At 45.5% G+C, this 23,544-nt stretch overlaps 1 protein-coding gene and 1 non-coding gene across 3 annotated transcripts in view; both read left to right on the top strand.

Moving 5' to 3' along the window:
• Positions 1-3,476: 3,476 nt before the first annotated feature.
• Positions 3,477-23,544, top strand: part of NAT10 (N-acetyltransferase 10) — a 35,194-nt gene continuing 15,126 nt past the window's right edge. Inside the window, exons 1-13 of one of the 2 annotated variants that reach the window (XM_045484918.1) lie at positions 3,477-4,036; positions 5,954-6,076; positions 6,389-6,480; positions 7,309-7,480; positions 8,973-9,095; positions 10,942-11,003; positions 12,413-12,527; positions 12,623-12,730; positions 15,835-15,968; positions 17,198-17,291; positions 17,434-17,532; positions 20,346-20,482; positions 23,225-23,349. In XM_045484918.1, coding sequence (XP_045340874.1) covers positions 5,969-6,076; positions 6,389-6,480; positions 7,309-7,480; positions 8,973-9,095; positions 10,942-11,003; positions 12,413-12,527; positions 12,623-12,730; positions 15,835-15,968; positions 17,198-17,291; positions 17,434-17,532; positions 20,346-20,482; positions 23,225-23,349 — 1,369 coding nt within the window. In that variant the 5' untranslated portion in view covers positions 3,477-4,036; positions 5,954-5,968. The remainder of the gene's footprint in view (positions 4,037-5,953; positions 6,077-6,388; positions 6,481-7,308; positions 7,481-8,972; positions 9,096-10,941; positions 11,004-12,412; positions 12,528-12,622; positions 12,731-15,834; positions 15,969-17,197; positions 17,292-17,433; positions 17,533-20,345; positions 20,483-23,224; positions 23,350-23,544) is intronic. The other variant, XM_045484917.1, reaches the window with a different exon arrangement.
• LOC123602772 lies at positions 8,153-8,259 on the top strand. Its single transcript, XR_006714550.1, has one exon. It is a non-coding gene; the product is annotated as a U6 spliceosomal RNA (small nuclear RNA).

Genomic DNA, 23,544 nt, shown 5'->3' on the forward strand with positions numbered 1-23,544 from the left:
CAGTGATCTCTATGAATCAGTTCAGAGATGGGATGGGGGAGAAATGCTTTCTAGGTTTCAAACTTCTATGCATTAGTGTAGATGTTGTGAATGTGTAAAGGTGTTAGTAGTTTCATTATTTCTGTGTATGTTTTTAAAAGAGTCGTTCTTTTTGAAATAGTATAATTTTTTTTTTTGGCATTCTATCACAGTCTAAATGTAAAGCTTTTATGTCTCAATTCAGACTATATTTTTTAAAGGAGGTGCCTTGTTATGAGGCAGAGAACTTTTTAAAAAGTCCCGTTAAGATCTGAGTCTTGGTACTAAGTGTTCTGTATAATATGTGAATACTTGTCCTACCTGCAGAAGACCTTTTGTTTGGTCAAATGCATATTTTAGCAGAGTTGCAAGGAAATGACTGTCACGTGTGTCACTGTAGCTTCTTGGTATAGTAAGACTCCACATATAAAGTACTTTTGTAAATGCACAATATCAATCATCTCATGTGGATAATGAGACTTCTATTTTAGAGCTTTAAGGTAGAATGTCGTTGATGACCTTGGTTAGAGCAGTTCTATTTCTAGATCTTAATATCCCTACTGAATATGGAAGAGTTTTGCAATCACTGTATCTTGATATTAAAACAAATATCCTTTGAAACATTTTTTATCAGTTAGCTTCTACAGTTCTTTTGTCTCCTATATATGCAACTGTTATGTGGGAGACTTTTCCACTTATAGGAGGCATGAGAATGTGTTTATTTGCAGAAGGCCCAATAACTGAAGTGCTCTGTTGACAATTCATAAAATGTAGAAGCAGTTGAGTATTCAGCCTCCTGAGTGTCTTAGGAAATTTGTACTGTTCATTATATTTTCAGTAATATATCTAATTAGGGGATTGAGATACAGGTAAGCACTGAGTTCAAACCCTTCTTCATTTCATCTTTTAAGTTCCTGGATCCTCATCCCACTTGAGTTCTTATTAAGCACTTTGGCTATAAATTATATTCAAAGAATCAGTATTGCCCTTAAGCTTATCCCTTCTGTAGAGTCAGTGGGGAGGGCAAACCATCAGGAAAATGAAAGTAAGTTGTTAAGGCTTATTTCTATACCTTTTCCCATTCTGACTTCTATAAAATACTGGAAAAGAATAGTGAATGTCTTAAATTACATAGATTAAATATTAAAATCTGATTTCTTACTGTCCTTGAGTGAAGTCTGCGTTAGTTGTGTATAGTATCCAGCAAAGCTCTGAAGTGCTACTTGTGAGAGGAGAGGAAAAACCTTAACGGAAAATCTCTCTGGTAGCCTTGTCTTCTCAAGAGTCTAGACTACCACCACCTTCTTTCAGTCAGGAGCTCATTGAATGTAGGCAGTGAAAAGACCACCTGATCTAGTAAATAGTAAAGGCAGTTCTTGGTGTATTCCTACTTGTACGTACTGCTTTAAGTACTGTCTTTATATTAGGGAGACACCGTATTAAGCCAGTGAACTAAGGCTTTATTTGGCAAGTTTGGGTGTCCCTTTGCCAAGCATAATGGCAAGCACTAAGCATTCAGTGGTGACAAAATCACTGTGGTTCCTGCTTTCACTGAGCAGTCTGTTCAAAGATAATGATGTCGTGACACAAAAATGTAGCAAAGGCCGTGATGGAGCAACAGAGTTGGTGACAGCTATAAAGGCCATGACTGCGATAAATTATGACCTAGTCAAAATGATTGGGAAAGACTTCGTTGAAAGGGATAATTGAACTAAGACTTGAAGGATGAGGAGTAATTAGAGAAGTGGAGAAGAGAGCATATCCAAAGAAAGGCACACTCTTCCAGGACTGAGAAAGCTATCTGCTCAAGTAGGAGTATGTGTTTTAGTATAGTTAGAGGCTGAAAAACAGGTAAAGAGTACTACAGGTGGCTTTACAGTTACGTTCCATGTTTTGTCTCTTAAGAACAGTTGGAAACTAAGGTTTCTAAGCTGTGTGTGTATGGGGCCAGGAGTGGGGTAAAGGATAGTGGGTCACCTAACAAAATTGCCATTTAAAGAATACACAATGCAGTTTTGAGAACAATCTGTATGGGGCGAGAGATGTCTATTGGGAGTAGCCCGTGAGAGAAAGGATTACAACATAAAGTGGAGGGCAGTAGTGAATGGATCCTACATATTTCCTGTCTCACTTAGTGCTCAGTATCCTTTCCTGGGTAATCCAGGCTTCAGTCGTGAGACTGATCTCTAACTACATTCTTCCCTAGGCGATCCCATCTAATCCCAGGACTTTGAATACAATCAGTATTTTAGTTCCTCCTAAATATTCCTAGGTCCCCAATTACTCCAGTCTTGAGTGTTCCAAATCAATCTCTTCATTAACCTGCATTCATCCATTTGCTCAGGGCAAATACTTTGGGTATACTTTCTTTTGTACCCTGGATCTAGTCCTTAACCAAATCCACATAGTTCTACCTTGAAAATATATCCTGAATCATCTAACACTTCTGACCACCACTACTGCCAGCTTAGAGCAAGTAACCACAGTAGCTTATAATGGCTCTCTTTCTACTCATCATCCTGCAGTGATTTTTGTGGACAAGTCAGGTTTTGTCACTTCCTGGTTCCCCAAACTCCACTGGTTTTCCCATCATACCTAGAATTAAATCCTAAATTTTGGTCTATGTGCGTTCATTATTTGGCCTAATTGCCTACTGTTTTGTTCTTGCTCACTAGTCAATCTTCAAGCATGCAAAGGCTTTTCACTCAAATATTCTTAACGTTCATTCTTTCTAAATTCAGGTGTTTGCTCCAGTGTCATCAGCTCAGAGGCCTTCCATGTCCACCACTAAAACATATCCTTAGTTACTTTACTTATTGGACAGTTTTTTCTTAATAGCACTTAAAGCTTACCCAGAATTACGCAAACTTTGTAAGTGAAAAACATTTTGGTCACTTTATCCCTTGTGTCTGGCATATTGACATTTGTTGAGCGAATATGAAAATGATGGGTGTTGGACTAAAAATGGGTAGTCGTGATGATTACACTGGAATTGGAAGTGTCTTGGTTTGAGGAAGGAGTTCAGCTTCAGACATTTTGAATCTGAGGTATTCAAGAAATGTCAAGCAAGCAGTTGGAATTTGGAAGTTCAACAATCTGGCCCAAAGACAATGTATAAGAATATACAGGTGGTTCTTGTAGTATAAGAATACATAGGTGGTGCTTGTAATATGCTTGGGCGAGTTCGCCTGGGAGCTGGGCGGGAGGAAGAAGTATTTAACAAGAGCAGAGCCCCAGAGCTGATTTTCAGAAGAGCGCCATCATTTGATGTCCAGTTTAGGCCTAAAGGGAATTTACAAAGTACCCGCACCGGTGGGTAGAAATACTGAGTTTCCGACAGGTCTACAGGGTCCTTTCTTCAGGTGTGGAAGATCAAGTGAATAAAACAGGTCTGCTGATCGAGTTTCCTCATTTTGTCACGTTAAAATGGGAAGTTATTTAAATAAAAGGGTAAAATTACGCACAGATCCCTGGAGTCGGTCGTCTCGTATAACTAGGATAAACACTAAGAGCCTTGGACCCCCTTACCATGTGCTGCCCCGGGCCTGTCTGGTAACCCGGGCTCGCCCCAGCACAGCGGCAAGCGCTTATTTTGTCCCTCGGAGCCAGGGCATCTTGATTCTGATACGAGAGGCAAATCGCACCCGTGCCACTCGGAGCACAGACTAAAATCCAAAACTGGATTGGCGCTGGCCACGTAGGCTGCAGCTCCGCCTCCCGGGCATCTGACGTCATCACACGGAGACATGGTTGCCGAAAGTCCCCGCACGCACGCAGCACCGCGCCGTTAGTGCGCTCGCGCACATGGAGCCTTTCAGTGCCTGAGCAGGACACGCGTCGCGGAGTGAGGCCATCGCTGAGAGCGCGCGGTCAGGCATTGCTAGGGGCAGCCCGCCGCTCCCTCTGGGCTTCTGGAGTAATTGGGTTTCCCCACGTGCTTCCGCTTGGCTGCTGGCTGGGATCCGCTGGGTTCGGGGTGCAGGTACCCAAGACGGGATGGCTGGGGATGGGTACCAAGGTCGGTGTCTGTGTCCTGCTTGGGACCAGAGGTGGCCGGCTCGAGGATGAAGGCTCTGTATCCTTGCCAATGCTCGGCCCGCGTCGACTGCCGGCCCACACGGGCGCTCGCTCCTAGATGACAGGCTCCTCTTGCCTGATTGGCGGCCACTCTCCGCGTGCTTCTCGAGCGCTCTCCGGGGTTGTGTGGCTCCATCTCCACCTTCTGGGGAACTCTAGCTGGGGGGTCTGGGTGTGTGTGTGTGGGGGGGGGGTAACACTTTTGCTTTCCGCGGAGCTTGCCTACGGTTCCTGGTTTTGGCGCTAGGCATTAAACCGAGGCAGTCTGATTCCAGATCCTCCCATGCTTTCATTTGTTTGTCTAAGCTCGTTCGTTTATACTGTTTTTTTCAGGAGTCACATTCAGGACTTGTTTCATTTGCTAATGCATCTAGAATAGTGACTGGCACATAGATGCTGTGTTTACTTGTTAGGCAAATAGATGAGTGAATGAGGAATAGTTCTCTTTCTTTTCCTTTCAAGGCCCTCTTCCTACGTTAGGTCTTCCATGGCAATTCCAGCCCACGGTAATCTCAGACCTTCATCAGACTATTGGCTGTACTATTATTTTTGCGTCTAGTTTTATCTGTCTTTAGACAAATTGTCCCTTATCTCTTTCTCTTGAATATTCTCTGCAAGGAGAATGAAAGCTCCTTGAAGTCAAGTCTTATCTGGTATTGTTTCTGGGGCTCCCACAGTAACTAGAGCAAAAAGCAGTCCCTACTAATTAGTTATTGATTGATTTGTGTGTGATCTCTATGTGGCCTCAACTCAACTGACAAGTTGGGCAGAGTGGGGGAGCTGGAAAGAGCTTAGGCTTTGGAGTCAGGCAGATTTGAGTGTGAGTCCTGTCATATTCCTTCCTTAAAATACTTGAATTCTTTATACTTGCTCCTTTCCTTATAAAAAAGGAGCCATTGATTGTAACATAATGTTTTATATTAAGAAAGGACTGCTAAAATCCATGTTTGGATTGGAGGGTAGAAGGACAGTTAAGGCACACTTAAGGTTCAATTAATGAACTTTATATTTAGAATGCAGCAGGCTCTGTAGTTTCTAGGTAGGCTGTCATTCTTCCTTCAATGTTGTAGAAATATAATTGATATTCCTGATGTTTCTTTGGTGTATTTATTGTGGTAATAATGCATTATTGTATTGTACGTAATCCAACTTTAAGGTCTGTCTGTACAGGCTTCAGTACGGGTTTCTCTCCTTTGAGGAGACAGTTGGACACATTTCATCACAGTAACATTCATTGATTTCCTTTCTCTGACTTTATTAGTAATGCATATGAATAAAAAAAACAAAACTCTAAAAAAACAAAAGAACAAAACAAGAACCACCTGCAGTCTCACCATCCACAAAAATTACATTTTTGTGTTTTCTTTCAGGTTTTTTTTTTTCCCTTCATGTTATGTACATGTGTTAAAAAGATGGTATCATGCTTTGTTCTGTGATGTCGGTCTTCTCATAAGCATCTTTATCCATATCCTTAGGTAATTTCTGAAAGTGATTTTGAAGGAGCTTTTTTGAAAACTGCCTTATTATCTCACAAATATACCATCATATATTTTAATCATTCTATTTTGTGGAGCATTGTTTCAAGTTTTTTAAAAAACTCCTTGATAGAAGTATGAAATACAGCTTGCCTTCTGACTTCCATGCTGAGGAAACATTTTCTTTGCCTCCCAAGCCTCAGTTTCCTAATTTTAAAAATGAGACTGACATGTTCCCTAGGGAGCAGTTTGAGGGTTAAGTAAAATGATACTTCCCAACGTGCCTAGCATAGCTCCTGGTCCCCTAAGAGGCTGCCAGCTAATGTTCCTCACCCAGAATCTGGCGTTCATGTCCAGTTGTGTTTCCTCTCTCTCTCTTTCAGTGATAGTCTTTCACCATGCATCGGAAGAAAGTAGATAACCGAATCCGGATTCTCATTGAGAATGGAGTTGCTGAAAGGCAAAGGTCTTTGTTTGTTGTAGTCGGAGACCGAGGAAAGGACCAGGTAAGACCTCGTAAACACTTCCTGGCTGACTTTGTGTCTTGTCCCACAGTTAGCTTGTTACTGCTCCTCTGAGGTTTCGGCACATAATAACATTAAGGTCCCTTTGACTGCTTTTCTCTACATAAAATGCCTTGTGAGAACCTAGGGGTGGACTGAGCGCAAGGTTAAGAGTGTGTGACCGGGCTTCTAGTCCCTGCCTGGGCACTGCCCTCTCCTGGCCCTCTGTTTACTTTCCAGATCTGTCAAAATGAGGTCTGTCAGTCTCTGAGGTCTCTTTTGGCCATGAGATTCTGTGACTTTTTCCTTTGGCAGGTGGTCATACTCCATCACATGTTGTCCAAAGCAACTGTGAAGGCTCGGCCTTCAGTGCTGTGGTGTTATAAGAAAGAGCTGGGGTTTAGCAGGTAAGTTGGGCCTTTTGAGTGTCCCATACCATTTATAGTTGCTGCTCCTTAATTAAATGCCAGGAAATGATTATCTGACATAGTTTTTCAGGGATTGTCAGGGAGCTGCGACCTCTGAGGACTCTTCCAAATAGTGAAAATAATAGAGCTGATGTCCTTCTTTCATTCCTGACGATAAATTTCAAAGCCACCTTGCCTTTCCCAGGTCTTCTGGGGAACGGTACTGTGTAGTAGAAGCTTTGGCTTGAGACTAAGGTAATGAGGCCACCAAGGTTGGTTTCAAGCTCTGGTCTAGCCAAATAGGAGGTTTAGGTACTCTCGTTACCCTTCTTTTGAAGATGAGAATCTGTGGAAGGTGCCAGGGCAGCACAGTAGGATTCCCCCACAGACTCACCCCTGGCTCCGGGCCCATCCTCTTAACCTCTCTACTCTTTTCTTCACTTTTATAATTTTTTTTTTTTTTCAACGTTTATTTATTTTTGGGACAGAGAGAGACAGAGCATGAACGGGGGAGGGGCAGAGAGAGAGGGAGACGCAGAATCGGAAACAGGCTCTAGGCTCCGAGCCATCAGCCCAGAGCCTGACGCGGGGCTCGAACTCACGGACCGCGAGATCGTGACCTGGCTGAAGTCGGACGCTTAACCGACTGCGCCACCCAGGCGCCCCTATTCTTTTCTTCACTTTTAAACGGAGGGGGTTGGCCCTGCGATAGCTGAGTTCCTTCTGGCTCTGAAGGTCTTGATGGGTGATCAGTGAGCCTGTCCCCTGCTCCCACCCCTTTAGCCTCTCTGGTTAACTGGCTCTCCTGGGGTGGATGGGTGATTGCAGTCATCGGAAGAAAAGAATGCGACAGCTACAGAAGAAAATAAAGAATGGGACGTTGAACATAAAGCAAGATGACCCCTTTGAACTCTTCGTGGCGGCCACAAACATCCGCTACTGCTACTACAATGAAACCCACAAGATCCTGGGCAACACCTTTGGCATGTGCGTTCTCCAGGTAGGTGGCTTGCTCCAGCTTGGGACTGGCGTCAGAGAGCGGAGGGCTCCCCTCAAGAACAGGCGGACAGTAAGGAGAAAGATTGACCCATACAGCCTCCCCCAGGCAGTATCAGTGGAATAGTTGGCCACTTTCCAAAGCAAATTGGGTAACTCACCCCATATAAAAATAAACTTTTCCACCTAAAGCGATGCTTAACCTAGAGATACCAAAACTGACCCAGGTGCTCCATCATGGCTGGTTCTAACCGGCTGAGGATGAGAAAGAAAGTATTGTGAACTTAGAGGGACTCCAGATTCCCAGATCCTAACTGGAAGTAGCCGAAGACTTTGGTGAGCAGGGAGCAGTGGGACCTGTTTTAACTGGCTGGGCGTAGTCCTTAAAACCCCCTCACTTTTCCTCCACAGAGAACTACCTGGTACATTTCTTCTCTGGTATTCTTGTCTTGCCAGAACAAACTTCACATGTTTTTGTTTCCAGCTCTGGCGGTCTCTGTTTTATCCTTTGATTCTTGGACACCTGTGACCCCCCCAACCCCTCCACCCCGAAAGGAGAACACATTTAAGCCCCCGTCCCCAATTTTGGTGCATGTTTATCATTTGCATGTAGTACCAGGATTACGTATGTCATAAGTTGTACCTTATGAAAGGTAAGTTAAGAAATGAGGGGAAAGTGCTCGCCTTGGCAGCACATATGCTAGAGCTGGAATGACACAGAGAGGAGTAGCATGCTCCCTGTGCAAGGGTGACACACAGCTTCCTGAAGCATTGCATAGTTTTGGCATTCAGAGGGCACTTGTTGGGATGAGCACTGGGTGTTACATGTAAGTGAAGAATCTCTAAATTCTGCTCCTGAAACCAACCTTATACTCTATATTAACTAATTGGATTTTAATAAAATCTTGGAAAGAAAGAAAAAAAAAAAGGAATGAGGGGAAAAAATCACGAATTGGAAGTTTTTGGTTTATTTTTCTTACATTCCACTTGTTTGTCCCATACTGCTGGCTTGCATCCCACCTTGTAGACTAGAAAGGAGCATTTCGCTTCTTCTCACCTGGCCACTGATTGGTAGTGAGTGCTCTTAGGCCACCACTGTTACCAGGTGCAGTGAAGATGGCTCCTTGAGGCAGCGGCTCCCCCATGTGGGGCAGTTTGAGTTTTGTCAGATAGGTTTTATGTAAACACATCCGAAAACGAATGTGAGGTATTTGTGAAATACAAGTGCAAATCACTGGAGAGGATTTCTTCCCAGATAGGATCTTGTGTGAGGTTATTAGACACACTTTTGTCATACAAAACCGGGTACACCTCTTGCCCAGTGCTGGGCTCTCTTCTGTGCCCCTAAGTAAAGGGAGGTGTGTGGGCCCCTCCTGGTGAGTTGAGTGAGGGCTATGGTCTTGGGTTCGTGTTCAGAAGCCCTCCTTTTATTTAGTTAAACTTCCCCGGGGGTGCTCTTTGTGTGACTAGCCCTTTTTGAGGTCTCTTTCTTTCAGGATTTTGAAGCTTTAACTCCAAACTTACTGGCCAGAACTGTGGAAACAGTGGAAGGTGGTGGGCTGGTGGTCATCCTCCTACGGACCATGAATTCGCTCAAGCAGTTGTACACAGTGACCATGGTGGGTATATGGTTTTTAACTGAGTTGTGGCGGTTCACATCAAGTGTGTTTTTGCTGTTTGCCACTTTCTTTTAGGAGTTCCTATGGAGGGGGCACCTGGGTGGCTCAGTGGGTCAAGCAGCCGACTCTTGATTTTGGCTCAGGTTATGATCTCACTGTGGGATCGAGCCCCATGTCAGACTCTGCACTGAGCATGGAGCCTGCTTGAGATTCTCTCTCCTCTCTCTGCTCCTCTCCTGCTTGTGTGTACTCTTTCCTCTTCTCTCAAAATAAGTAAGTAGACGTTAAAAAAAAATTCCTGTTGAACGGCTTTAGTGAGCAGTCAGCACAAGGTCTGGGTTGGGAGTTCTTTGACTGTAAGTAATGAGAACGTCACTGCAGAGAAAGTCAGTGACCTTGAGTGTGCCCAGGCATCTCTGAATTTCATATTTCCTTGCAGGTATTTGTAAATTCTATACCTGTGAGATTCATGTATGTGGCAGTTATTAGGTAGTTACGTTTCTGGAATGGTATTCTGCAAAGAGCCACGCCAGTACCCCCATTTTGGATTACCAAAAAGGGACCATGCACAGACTTGCCCACCAGTCCTCATGCTAATGGATAACGAAGGAACATTTGCCACTTCCATTCCCAGTTTGGCAAGAGATTTGACTGTGAGAGGGGTAGTTTCCACCCAAAGCTGAGGACATGGTTAGGAGTGGGAATATGTCTCTGTGGATTCACAGCTAGTCTGCGACCCCATCAGTATTGCCATTTGCATGTTCCTTGTGACAGGTTTTAGTCACAGGCCTGTGGCCCTGCTCAGGAATGGCGTTAGAATTGGCCTCAGGGTTTCACAAGCTGTGTTTATGCGGGGACATGGACTTTTCCACAGATCTTAGTAGCTGCTTCCCATCACCGCTTCTCCTATAGCCCCTCTGGCTTCCTCAGGGGCCCTCAGACATGCTCAGTATGCTCTCACCTCATGGCCTGTGCTCTTGCTGTTGCCATTGGGATATCTGCACAGCCCGCTTCTCACTGCATTCATGTCCCTGCCCACATACCCCCTCCTCTGTGGGACAGACTCTGTCTGTCACTCCTTGACCTGCTTGATTTTCCTTCACAGCATCTGCCAGCTACCTAAAGTTACATATTTATTTGTTTGTTGCCTGCCTCCCTGTGCTGGTCTGTAAACTTCATGAGGTTAGGGACTTAGTTTTCCTCACTGGTGCATTACCTGATTCTGGAAGAGTGCCTGGTGTTTAGTAAGCACTCGTTAAATACTTGTGAATGAATGAATGACTTTTTGCCCCCATCAGTTTGTTTGTCCTCCTTCCCCCTTTTCCCTGCTGCCTGCTTCTCACCTCAGAGGTACACCATGTAAGTAGCCACACTCCTGCCATTTGCTGTCACTGCACACTGTTTTTCATTTGGAGCATTTGCCAGATTTTTTTTTTACTCATTTCCCTCCGACCGTTAGACTGTAGGCTCCATGAGAACAGAGGTCCTGCTTTATTGAATACCGGTGTATACCCGGCATGTCTGGTTCACGATTGGTATGTGTGTTTTATTGAATGGATGAACGAACACATTTTATGATGCTGGATAAAATGTGGAAAAAGTCAAAGCCGAGGTGAGGGGATGTTTGTTGTAATAAAAAACATTACCTTTAGCATTTGATGATCCATCCCAGTTCCAGCAAATAGCAGCTGGGCTGTTCAGCACAGCAGGTTCTGGAGGAGTGGGTTTCCAGCAGTAGCTCTGGTGCCTCCTTATCCTAGGCTTGCTTGATAAAGCTGCTTCACATTTGGACCGCGAGCCGCAGCGCTGTTGGGATGTCTGTGTTCACAGATGTTGTCTCTTTCAGGACGTGCATTCAAGATACAGGACGGAGGCCCATCAGGATGTGGTGGGACGGTTTAACGAGAGGTAGGTCTGAAGCACATTTCTCGGGTCTTTAATTGTGGGGAGCTGCGGTGCAGAGAATGTTTTTGTCTTGGACCCAGATGAAAGCCGTGCTTTTGTCTGAGGGAAGGTAGCACAGGGGTCCAAAATGGTGAGATTCCTGACAGCAGTGGTGGTGGTGAAGCCAACTGGAAGCAGTGAAAGTGAGTGGGGAGCTGGGGCCTGAACCAAGTCGCTCTCCTCTCTGGCTTTTAGCTTACTCATCTGTCAAAGGGGTGATTTGTCTGGGTCACTGTTTCCCAAAATGTGTTTCACAGAACACCAGTATTTTAAGAGGGACTTTATGTCAAAAGGGTTTCTGCTAGATACGTCTGGGAAACGCTGATACGGTTTTTCCTATGTGAAGATTCACGTTAGCCTGTTGTAGTCTCCAAAAAGTGTTGCAACAGCAGGGATCTATTTAACTGATTGTTTCCCAGATTTATTTGACCATAGAGCCCTTTTTTAGGGATCATCAGTTAGCAGCCTGTGAAACACCTGAAGAAGCTGTGGCCTGGATCAGTGGTCCTCATCTACAGCAGTCTTGTTCCCTGGGGACATTTGGCCATGCCTGGAAACCTTTTGCTTGTCATGACTTGGGGGGAGGGAGTAGGGGGGATGCTACTGGCATCTAGTGAGTAGAGGCCAGGGGTGCTGCTAAACAGCCTAAAATGTACAGAACAGTCCCACAACCAAGAATCATCTGGTCTGAAATATTGCTGGTGCTGAGGTTTAGAAATCCTGGCCTCGGTGAAGCTTGGGGCCTTTCCAGTTTGAATCCTCTCTGGTGTTTTCATTTAGTAGATGGAGTAAGCCGGGGGGGCGGCCGTGTGCTGCTGGATAGAATGGAAGCCCGTGAAAGTAGCGTGTGAGGTTCTCTTCTTGCACCTGTGGGAGAAGTTTGACTTCTCTAGCCAAACACATGTTTTCCCGCACATGGGAATGTCTGTGTTACATTTCTTGAGGCAGCTTTCTTCTCCCTTTTCTTTGTTTTTTCTTCCTTTGTGGCAGAAGGTAAATTTGTGACTGGTGATCATTTGTGGAGTGGGGTAGGAATTCCCCATTTAAGGATGGCCTGAGACAGCTCAGTCCTCAAAGGGTGAGCCTCAGAGGTGTGGGAAGGGCCCTATGACTCAGTTGTGCACAGTAGGAATGCTTGTAACCTGTCTCGAGAGAGAGAGAGTTCTGGGTTTTCTTGTTTGCCATATAGAACGTGTTCAGGTGCCTTGTAGACGAGGCTCAGAGTCCTCTTACCCTGCTCTCCAGCTGGGTTTTGGCTCTTTCTAGCTTTCTTAGAGACGTGTGGGCATCAAATCATTTTCCTCAAGAAAAGCCACACCTTTATCATGTATCGGCCCCTCCCCCCAACGCCTCATTACGGTTTTCTTCCTCAGATTTATTCTCTCTCTGGCCTCTTGTAAGAAGTGTCTTGTCATCGATGACCAGCTCAGCATCCTGCCCATCTCCTCCCACGCTGCCAGCATTGAGGCCCTACCTCCCCAGACCCCGGTGAGTCAGCCAGGGGTCCAGGAATCTGGGTGAGGCTGTGTTTTTTGTGTGGACCCTTTCGTGGCAGTGGCAGACTTTCTCCTCTCCTCTGGTAGGATGAGAGTCTTGGTCCTTCTGATCTGGAGCTGAAGGAGTTGAAGGAGAGCTTGCAGGACACCCAGCCCGTGGGCGTGTTGGTGGATTGCTGCAAGACCCTAGACCAGGTGAGTGTGGTGTTCCAAACTTCCCTATTCCAGTATAGACAGGGCAGAGGTAAAATAGAACATGCAGAAAGCAGCAGAAGCCAAGTTAGGACAAGTGAGGATTTGGATCCTCCTTGGGGAAGGGACCTTTTCTCTTGCTTGAACCCCTGTAGCAACACCAGGGCTAGTCTCTGTCATCTGCGTTCATGGCAAGTCCAGAGATTATGTCCCCCTTCACCCCAGGTCATCAATTCCCTGAGTAGAGGGTCTGGGGGGGGGATGGATGTAATTTAAAGAGGAACCCCCCAGTGCTTTTTCCAAGAGAGGGTGATGTATCTGTATTACTCCATTTCAGTTCAGTTTTGATGACATAAAGGTTTTGGCCTATGCCTTGCATAGAAGTGAGAGGAGAGCCTGAGGCCCCTTGTACTTACTCTGGTTCCAGAGTGAGGCCTGATAAGGCCCTCCAGGGTGGGATGGACCTGATCTGTAGGTACAGATAACAGACTGGGTGGGAGCTTCCAGAGTGCATTTCTGTGCTCACGAGGTGGCCAGGGCTGGTAAACTCAGATTCTCTCCTGGTTCCTGGGGTGAGCAGAGCTGACCGGGCAGTGCCCAGAAGCCTTCAGTTTGTCAGGTGTGTTCAGGATTCTGATCGTGAGCCTCTTGGCACTGGACTCTTCCCTCATGATGGAAAACAGCTGCAGTGACACGTCCCACTTGGGGCAGAGTCCCAACAGGCTGATTCCCTTGTTCATTCTAGAAATAGAATTATCAGCCACATAGCTCTCTATGCAGAGGCTGCAGGCTTTAGGTGGCTTTGAATCCAGTCTGGGTATCCTTTGTCAGAGGAAATGCAAGAGGATGGAGAAAGGGCAGAAGAGGGAGAAGCTGTAAAAGCAGCAGGAGTGTTATAAGAAAATACGTAGAAAAAAAAAGTGTGAAAGAGTGTTCGTTAAAAATGGAAAATGGTGTTTCTACTTGGCAGTCCCGCTCTGTAGAGACAACTGCCATTAACAGTTTATTTTGGATACTTCTGGAACTTTGTCTACGCATACAAATGGATATTTTAAAAATACGTGAAGGGGTTACACTGTACAGTGTAAGTGATCCCCTATTAGGCATTGGGTTGGTTGGTTGCGGTTTTTTTGCTGTTATAAACTGTGCTGTTAGGATCTTCTTACAGATACACATTATCTCTGGGATAAGTTTTTTTCCCAGAAGAGTTGCTGGATTAGATTGTGTGTGCATTAAAATAGGTGTTGTGCCAGTTTGTGGAACCAGCAACAGTGTGTGAAAATGCCCTTTTCCGTACGCCTTGCCAGCGTTGGCTACAGTTAAACTTCCAAGCCTACCAATGTGCTGTGGGAACACAGGATCCCTGTTTTTGTTTGTATTGCTTTAATTATGAGAGAAGCAGGCACTTTATCATATAATTACTGGTCATCTGGGTCTTTTTGTTTTGTAAATTAGTTTGTGTATTGGTTTTTCATTTTAGCAAATTATTTTAGAATGCGTTTTCAGTTCAGATTTCTTACTCTTCTATTCTTACTCTTCTTTTTTAATAGTGGATTTTTTCTGGTTATGTTTTGTCGGAGTTTAAAACTTCTCTAAACAACAAAAGGGCAAAATACGGTGTTCAACAAAGGCCACGTTAAGATGAGCTGGGCCTGGATCCCCTGACTGTTTCCTCTGGAGAGACTCTGGCTTCCTGGAGCTCTTCCCCTTCCTTCCCTTCCATTTGCCTGGGCTTGTGTCTCTTCAGTGTCTTCTCAGTGTTGCTGCCTGGGTGTGTAAGGCAACTTCAGGACCTGACAGGCCAGGCTGGACCATCTGGTCTTCTTCCCAGTCTTGGTGGCCTGTTCCCAGGGCCGATGCCAGTCAGGTAGTAGAGTTTGGCCCCTAAGTAGTGTTGTGGTTTCTCCTCTCACTCAGTGCCTGCTCTCTTAGGTGCCTGACACGACCCTAGGCACTGGGCTCAACAGTAAAAAGGAGGGGCACACCTGCTTCGTGGGGCTTACGTTCTGGTGGCATGAGACTGACCGTGAGTCAAGGAAACCCGCCCATCCTGAAGTTTAGTAGAAGGTGCTGTGTGCAGTGTGGACACAGGGCATCAAAGAGGGGTCGGGGGTGCAGGAGATAGGTAGAGGCTGCGGCTCTGGGAGGCTTTGTTTAGAAGGTGATCCTCAAGCAAAGCCTGGAAGGAGTTGGGGAAATGAGCCATGGGGCCATTGGGGAGAGTGCTTCTGGCAGAGGGGCCACCGTCTGCATAGGCCCGAGGTAGGAGTCTGCCTGGGGTACTCGAGGACCAGCAAGGAGGCCGCCAGGGGTGAAGCAGAGTGAGCAGATGAGAGTAGGAGGAGATGGCAGAGGTCACACGGCACAGCCACGTGACCCTGAGGGCTTGGCCTTACTCTCTGAGAGGTGGGTGCCGTGGAGGGTTTCACATGCACAGTGTCTCAGCCCGGCTGCCGGAGGGATTCTTAGGCTGAATTTTAAAGAAGATCCCTCTGGCTGCTCTGTTGAGTCTAGACTGTAGGGGAACAAAAGGGAAGCCGAAAGACTAACTAGGAGCCTACTGTAGTAAGAGGGGGATTCAGGATAGTGGCTTCAATCAGCCCGGTAGAGGATGGCACTGGTGAGGAATGGTAGGATTTATACCTATTTTGAAGGTAGCGCTGATGGGCTTTGCTGGTGAGTCAAGTGTGGGGAGAAAATGGAGAAGGCTTTTGGCTTAATCAGTTGGACAGTTAACTGACAAGGGGAAGACTGTAGATGGAGGAGGCTGGAGGGGGACACTGGGTTCCCCTCAGGTCAGTCAGAGAAGCCTGTCTGATGTACAAGGGTAGACACACAGGGGCAGTTGTGTGTATACAGGAGTTTGATGGGTGGGGAAGAGGTCTGGACCAGAGACATGAATGGGGTGTTACCAGCATCTGAGGGGCATTTAAAGCCTTGGGCCTGAGAGGAGATGACCAGGCAGTGAGAAGCCCGAGTGCTGAGCCTTGCCTCCTGCAGGAACTGCCCCCACTTTGATTTAGCTTCAGCTTCTCCACAGTGGTAGTAGTAGATGGCTGAAACTTGGTCTTTCTCAAAGCTCACCTGATAGGGTTCTCTTTTCACAGGCCAAAGCTGTCTTGAAGTTCATTGAGGGGATCTCTGAAAAGACCCTGAGGAGTACTGTTGCGCTCACGGCTGCCCGAGGAAGGGGGAAGTCTGCAGCCCTGGGATTGGCTATTGCTGGGGCAGTGGCTTTTGGGTAAGGAGGTCTGATTCCCCCCTTTTGGGAATTCTGAGCTCTCAGGGAGAAATGTGCAGGATAGGGGTCAGGGGACTAGGAGACTGTTCCTGGGTCTGTGCAGGCTCCTGTGTGATTTCTGTAGGTCATGGGTTCTGGTCTGGAAAACAGCAATACCGTTTCCCCCAAGCACGCCCAGCCCCAGCCCCAGCCCCATGGGGCGCATATATGTGTGCAGGCACACGTGGACACATACACCAGGACCTTCGTGATCAATATTTAAAGTTGAACAGATACACACAGAAAGTTGGACAGACATAGAAAAGCAAAGAAATGGGGGTAAGAAACGTTAAAACTCTTCAGGAGATGGGAATGTGTATGACCATGTTTGCTAACTGCGAAAAGTACAGGTTTGGCATTTGAATGATTTTGATCAGTAGAAAATCTTGTTTGCTTTTGAGGATCTACATTTGAGTGTTTTTTGTCCTGGGTGGAAGATTTATGCAGTTGCCAGAAGAGTGTGTACTTCCAACTTCGCAGTCAGAAATAACGGATCTAGAATTTACCATGTCCTCATATGCGTTATCTTCCTTAGTGCTCCTAATAGCTCCGTAAGCATTTCACAGATGGGTCAACCTAGGCTCAGGGAGTTTCAGTGACTCACTCAAGATCCCCCAGCAAGTCAGTGCTGGTAGTGCTGGGGCTGAGCCCAAGCCCTGACTTGTCTCTTGTCCCTGCTGCTCCAGTGGTACCAATCAACACCTTAGCCGTTAGCATCCTTTACACTGAACAGGGGTCCCCTGTAGGTTCACTGTGGCCTTGGCCTGAGCACTGATTGAGCTATCTGGCCTCACAGTTTGGAACCCTCTCAACACAGCTAGTGATGACTGTGAAGCCACCCTCTTGTCCCAGGACACAGGCTTGGGAAGCAGCATGCTGGCTCTGCATACTGAGGGTGTTGCGTCCAGGTACCTTTGGGCAGTGTGCCTTCACAGATGTCGTAGCTAATTGCCAGGACATACTACCTTCGAGTTGTTAATGTGTTTTCGTTAGTTTGGGAGGAAAAATATCCTCAAAACTGGAGTTGCTTTACTTTTCCTCCCTAAAAAGTGTTCTTTTTTCCTGCCATTATCTCTGGTTATCACCTGTGTGATAGGGCAAACAAAAATCTCTTCTTTCCTCTTAATGTTCCCTAAAAGTCCCTTGGATTTCCTAATGACTTATAAAAGTTCTCTTCTTTTGTTCAATAGGTACTCCAATATCTTTGTTACCTCCCCAAGCCCTGATAACCTCCACACTCTTTTTGAATTTGTATTTAAAGGATTTGACGCTCTGCAGTATCAGGTAGGGAATTAGAATAAGAACTCCCATTGATTCAGAGCTGGGTTTAATCTAGGTAAAATCTTTGGGATGCCTGCTTACTTTAATTTTCACTTCTAAAGCTTGTTTCTAAAGTTTGTCATTGGTTTGACTCTCTTTCCATCAGGAGCATCTGGATTATGAGATTATTCAGTCTCTCAATCCTGAATTTAACAAAGCGGTGATCAGAGTGAATGTATTCCGAGAACACAGGCAGACCATTCAGGTGAGGCTCATTCTAAAACCCTGCTAAGTGGGGCCAGTGTCCTGCTGTATTTAAATACAGTAATTTCACATCATTTTATGTCCTGTGTAATTGCATGTCTTGTATACAGTGTTGTTGTTTTATGATAAACCTGGTCCAGATTTTCAGCCTCTTCTCAACGAAGACATTCAAGCAAACTAACAAATAACGTATGTAGCCAGAATGGAAAGTTGTAGTTTTATCCCTTGAAAATTGAGTAAGTGTATTTGTGAGTATGCTAATCAGCTAGAAGAAATACAGTCACTGTTCTGACATCAGTTCTCATTTTGCTGGGTTACAGCAGGTTTTGAAATGGTGCATCTGTAACTAGAACAATAATCTCTCCGTTTAAAAGAAAAAAAGAGCTTTACAAGATGTACTCTGAATCTTTGTGGTTTAGCCAGTGGCCTATTTTCCTTTTTAAACAGTGTTTCCCTGAAAGCTCTATAAATCTCCAGTGCTCTGGAGGCCTGAATGACTTGCACTTGTCCAAAGGCTGCAATTTTGTTCAGTTGTAGAAAAGCAGCAGTGTGACAGGCTTGCAGAAAGGATGGTGGCCGCTGGGCTCCTAGCGGAGGAGGCTCATCGATTATTTTCGGACTTGGGTCGGGGTGGGAAATGGGCCAGGCACACTTGGCAGTTTATGTCTTTGACCTTTATGCTCGTTAAAGCATATGTATGTATGCCTGTCAGGGAGGTATTTCTTTTATCAAAGGTCCAGATTGTAAATAATGGTAAGTGTTTATACTTTTGATCTAAGGAGCTTAATTTTTTCTTACTAGGTCTCTTTCTAGAATCTCTTCATTCTTTAGTTTCTTCCACTTTTGCCTGACGCCCTTGGCTGAGGTGAGGGGTGGGGTACAGATGGCGGGGTGGGGTGAGGTGGAGGGCAGGAGGCCGCAGGGAGAGTGCGGCGACCTGTTAAAACTCAAAAGTACACACAAGGAAGGAACACGTTTCTCTGAAATGCCCAGGCTCAGCCCTGCTGCTCCTTGGATTTGTAATTAGAGACCTGCTTGTATTGCTAGAGTCCCTTTGTCTCCAGACTGGGGTTTAAGCCCAGAAGAGGTGACCTGACTTTATGAGGCTCCATTTGTGTCCCTTGGAAGCCTCCTCTTCCTTGCTGGAAATTGAGAAAAAGACAAACATTAGATTAAAGTCGGCTGCGCCTCTTCAGGGGGCTGCTTTCTGCTGCTTTTATGAGGTGCTTGTTTAGTTTTTCCCCTTAAGAGTCCCAAGACATGGGGCCCAGCCGAGGGTGTGTGTTCCGCTGTTCTAACTAAGTGGAGTTGCTGTCTCCCTGACCTATCATTCAGCTTCCAGCAAAGCAGTTAGATGATCTTGTAATGAAATACTTCAGAAAAGTGCAGAGATCAGTGGAACACTCAGATACCTGGCACTTAAGCCTTAGAAATGTTGACATTTTGTTGTTTGCTGTGTTTTTTTCGTATTTTAAAAGTCCTTTTTAGTTTTGTTTTAAAGACTGAAAGCATCACAGACACAGTTAAAGCCCCTCTTCTATCCCTCCGCATCACATTCCCTTCTTCTGCCCCTCCCTATAGGTAGCTCTACTCTGGATTGGGATTTCCTTCTGATTCACATGTTTGTGTTTTACTATGTAATTATGCCTCCGTAAATGGTAACATACTGTACTTGTCCTTTTTCAGCCTGCCTTTCTTACTCAGCATTTGTTTTCAAGATTTGTCCAAGATTGAAGCTTGTGGCTTGGGTTGAGTTTAAGCACTCTATGTTTATATTACCATTTATTGATGTTCTAGGGGTGGATGAGGGGAGCTCTCGGTTTTTAGGGTATGAATAGATTTCCAGCTCTCTTGGATTTTGCCAGATTCTCCTTCTAAAAAGTGTACCTGTTTACCTTCCCAACAGCATTTTTTTTTTTTTTTTTTAAGTTTTGTTTCTTCAAGTTCTCATCAGCACTGGGTGTTTTATTGCTATTTAATTTTTACCTACCTGTATGTGAAATGGGATCTCCATGTTGTCTTTGGCATTGCACTGACTACTAGTGAGGTTGAGTGTCTTTGTTTATGTTAATTGGCTGTTCAGGTTTCCTGTCCTGTAAAATCCCTCTTCATGGCCTTGAGCAAACTTTAAAAATAGCAGGAAGCCCTGAAGAAACTGAAGGGGTGGTTTGTATGCATAAGGATGCCAAATTTTTTGTGGCATCAGGTGGTCATGCTAATAATATAAAAAGGGTGTGTGAGTGTGTGTATTAGGAAGGGGTGGCGTCTTAGAAGCATCCTCACCAGTGCGGGGAGAGTTGGTTTTCCTAATGACAGTATCCACGCAAGGAGCGCGGTACCCAGTGTGTAGCAGGTGCTTGAGAATGGTGATGTCATCCCATTTGCTGCCTCTGGGGCAAAGTCAGAGCCAGGCTCGGGGGGGAGCATGAGGAGACAGAAGAGAGAAAGGAGAGGGCAGCACCACCTATGAGTACTAGGCCAGGCACCAGCCAGGGCGTTTTTCCAGATTTACCCGATTTTTCCCTCAAGCAGCCGTCAGATAGGTATTTCCTCCACTTTCCAGGAGAGGAGTCTGAGGCCGTGAGGGTTAGTGACCTGTTCAGGGGCACACAGTTGGTGGTTGAACTTCTGAACCCAGATGTCTGGCTCCAAGCTCATTCTGGTTTGCCCTGCCACGGAAAAGTGGAAAGGAGGAATGGGAGAAAGAACTGGGAACAGAGTGAGAGAGGACAGAGTGGCCTTTATGAGGCGTCTTGGGGACCGCAGCTATGGCACTGGGTGGCCAGGTAATAATAGAAATCTTCCTCCCTGCAGTATATACATCCTGCAGATGCTGTGAAACTGGGCCAGGCTGAGCTCGTTGTGATCGATGAAGCCGCCGCCATCCCCCTGCCCCTGGTGAAAAGCCTCCTGGGCCCCTACCTTGTGTTCATGGCATCCACCATCAACGGGTAAGCACCTGGAGTGGGAGTCCTTGCTCCCCTTGTCGGTTCTTGCTTGTTAGGCTGGGGGGCGGGAGGCGGCAGAGGGAGAGGGGAAGAGAATCTTTAGCAGGCTCCACACCCAGCCCAGTGTGAGATGATGATCTGAGCCGGAAATCAAGAGTCAGACCCTTAACCCACTGCCGACTGAGCCGCCCAGGCGCCCCTAGAGGTAGCTTTTGTTGTATATTTTCTATGTGTTCGTTTTACTTTTTTGTTTTGAACAAGAATGTAAATATACTTCACATATTGCTTTTAATTTTCTTTTTTAATGTAACAATATTTTGTGAACTCTTTCCAGGTCAATAAATATGTGTCTTTAGTATTGGAAAGCTTTCTGTGTGGAAATCACATCTTCTTAAAGAGAGAATTCTGTATTACAGATGTATTATTGTGTCTTCCTTACACTGAAAATATTTAAATAAAATGGATTTTACTTTTTTTGCTAACGGCTTTATTGAGACACAGTTCGTATACCATACAGTTTTACCCACATCAAGTGTACAATTTGGTGATTTTTTAGGTTTTAGATCTGTACAGAGTTGTGCAACCAGCACCATAATCACTTTTACATTTTCATCACCCCCAAAAGAAAAACCATACCCTTTACCTGTCACCCTCCAGTCTGTCCCTAATCCCCTGCCTTAGGGAACTACTCATCTACCTTCTCTGTATAAATTTATCTATTCTAGACAGCTCATGTAAATGGAGCCATACAGTACAGGGTCTTTTGTGACTGGCTTCTTTCACTTACCATAATGTTTTCAACGTTTATCAGTGTATCTTTTATCGGTATTTTCTTCCTTTTTATGGCCCAGTAATACTCCATTATTTGTTTATACACATTTTGTTTTTCGATTTATGTGTTGATGGACATTTGGGTTATTTCTATCTTTTGGCTGTTAGGAATAATGCTTCTGTGAACATGGGTGTGTATATAGGTTATCTGCATGGACGTGTTTTCAGTGCTCTTGGGTATATACCTAGGAGTGAAATTATTGGGTCAGATAGCAACTTTATGTTTAACTGCTCGAGGAACTGGCAGACTGTGTTTTCCAAAGCAGCTGCACCATTTTAAATTCCCACCTGCAGCGTACGAGGGTTCCAAGTTTTCCACATTCTTGCCAGCATGTGTGTTAATGGCTTTTTGATTATAGCCATCCTCGTGAGCGTGAAGTTGCGTCTCGTTATGGTCTCCATGTGCACTTTCCTCCATGTGATGTGGGGCATCTTATCGTGTGCTTCTTTGCCATTTATGTGTCTTCTTTGGAGAAATAGCTATTCAGATCCTCTGCTCATTTTTCTATTTGGCTTATTTGTCTTTTTATTATTGAATTGTAAGTGTTCCTTATGTATTCCAGGTACAAATACATTATCAGATGCTTGATTTATAAAAATTTTATTCCATTCTGTTATTTTCCTCACTTTCTTGATAATGCCTTTTGAAGCATAAAAGTCTGTTTTGTTGCTTGTGCTTACTTGTTTTTCTTCTTTTTTAAATAAGTAAATGAAATTCCTTCGAGGAAGCTTTGTTCTGTGAGGTGGGGCAGAATAAAACACTCAAAAATTCCAAGTTTTTTTTTAAATTTCTTTTTTAATGTTTATTTATTTTTGAGAGAGAGAGTGAGACAGAGCATGAGCAGAGGAGGGCCAGAGAGAGAGAGGGAGACACAGAATCTGAAGCAGGCTTCAGGCTCCGAGCTGTTAGCACAGAGCCTGATGCAGGGCTTGAACCACAAACCGTGAGATCATGACCTGAGCCGAAGTCAGACAGACACCTAACCGACTGAGCCACCCGGGTGCCCCCAAAATTCCAAGTTTTTGATTCTTCTTTAAAAATAGTATTTGAGTGAGAGGAAGTATTTATACAGTTTTGAAATATGACCACAATGAGTACTACGAAGTGTTGCAATACTGGATTAAAAAGACCCGGGTGCCTGGGTGGCTAAGTCGGTTAAGCATGTGATTTTTGATCTCAGCTCAGGTCTTGATCTCCGGGTCATGAGTTCAAGCCCCACATTGGGCTCTGCACTGGGCATGAAGCCTACTTTAAAAAAACAAACCCATTGAGCAGTCTGCCCCCTGTGGTCCCTGGGGCTGTGACTAAAGGAGGAAATCCAGATGAGAAGAGCTGGCTCAGTGATCTGATGATTTCTTTTTTTCCAAAATTCTTGTTAAGTTGTTTTATATCACCTTTTCAGTGAAAGTAGTGATGAAAGGAATTACTAAGTGGTGGTTTATTGGTTTATTCAGTCTTGATTTTCCAAACTGGAAGCACTCTCTGCCTGCCTTCAAGCATGTTGCTTCAGTGGCTCTCACTCACGGACCATTTAATGTAGTTCCAGTTCATTATGCTGAATGCTTTACACATCATCTTTCTAGTCCTTTCAGTTCACAGCATGATCCTGTGAGGTGTGTAGAATAATCCCCTTTTGAGGATGAGGCTAAAAGTGAGTGTTTGCCCAGAGGTACTGAGTAGATGTGCCACACTTGAGCCACACTGCCAGCCCCCAGCTGAGCCACCGAGCTGGCCACCTTGCCTCCTTGGGTGTATGGATGCCCTGCTGGAAGTCTAGAGGGCAGTGGGGCTGTCAGTGGTGAGCAGGAGCTTGGTATTTCAGCAGGATGAGGGGGGAGGTGGTCCTCTGTCCTCTCCTGGAGAGTAGATTCGGAACCTCATTCATGTCTGATGGCCTTTGCTTTTGCTCCTAGCTACGAGGGCACTGGCCGGTCCCTGTCCCTCAAGCTGATTCAGCAGCTCCGTCAACAGAGCGCCCAGAGCCAGATCAGCACCACTGCTGAAAACAAGGCCACAGCGACAGCCAGACTGGCATCAGGTACCCCCAGAGCTCTCAATGGGCCCGTCCATGGCAGATCCCCACAGATTCTCTTGCTGGATCATCTCCTCATGCCACCACAGGCAGTACCAAACTGTCATACTGTCAGGCACCAAGGCTGGGTCCCCAGGAAGGGGAATTGCTTTCCCCAAGGAATAGCAAGCCAGTGACCAGATGGGAGACTGACCCAGGCCT

The sequence above is a fragment of the Leopardus geoffroyi genome, chromosome D1, assembly GCF_018350155.1.
Source record: "Leopardus geoffroyi isolate Oge1 chromosome D1, O.geoffroyi_Oge1_pat1.0, whole genome shotgun sequence".
NCBI classification, from domain to species: domain Eukaryota; kingdom Metazoa; phylum Chordata; class Mammalia; order Carnivora; family Felidae; genus Leopardus; species Leopardus geoffroyi.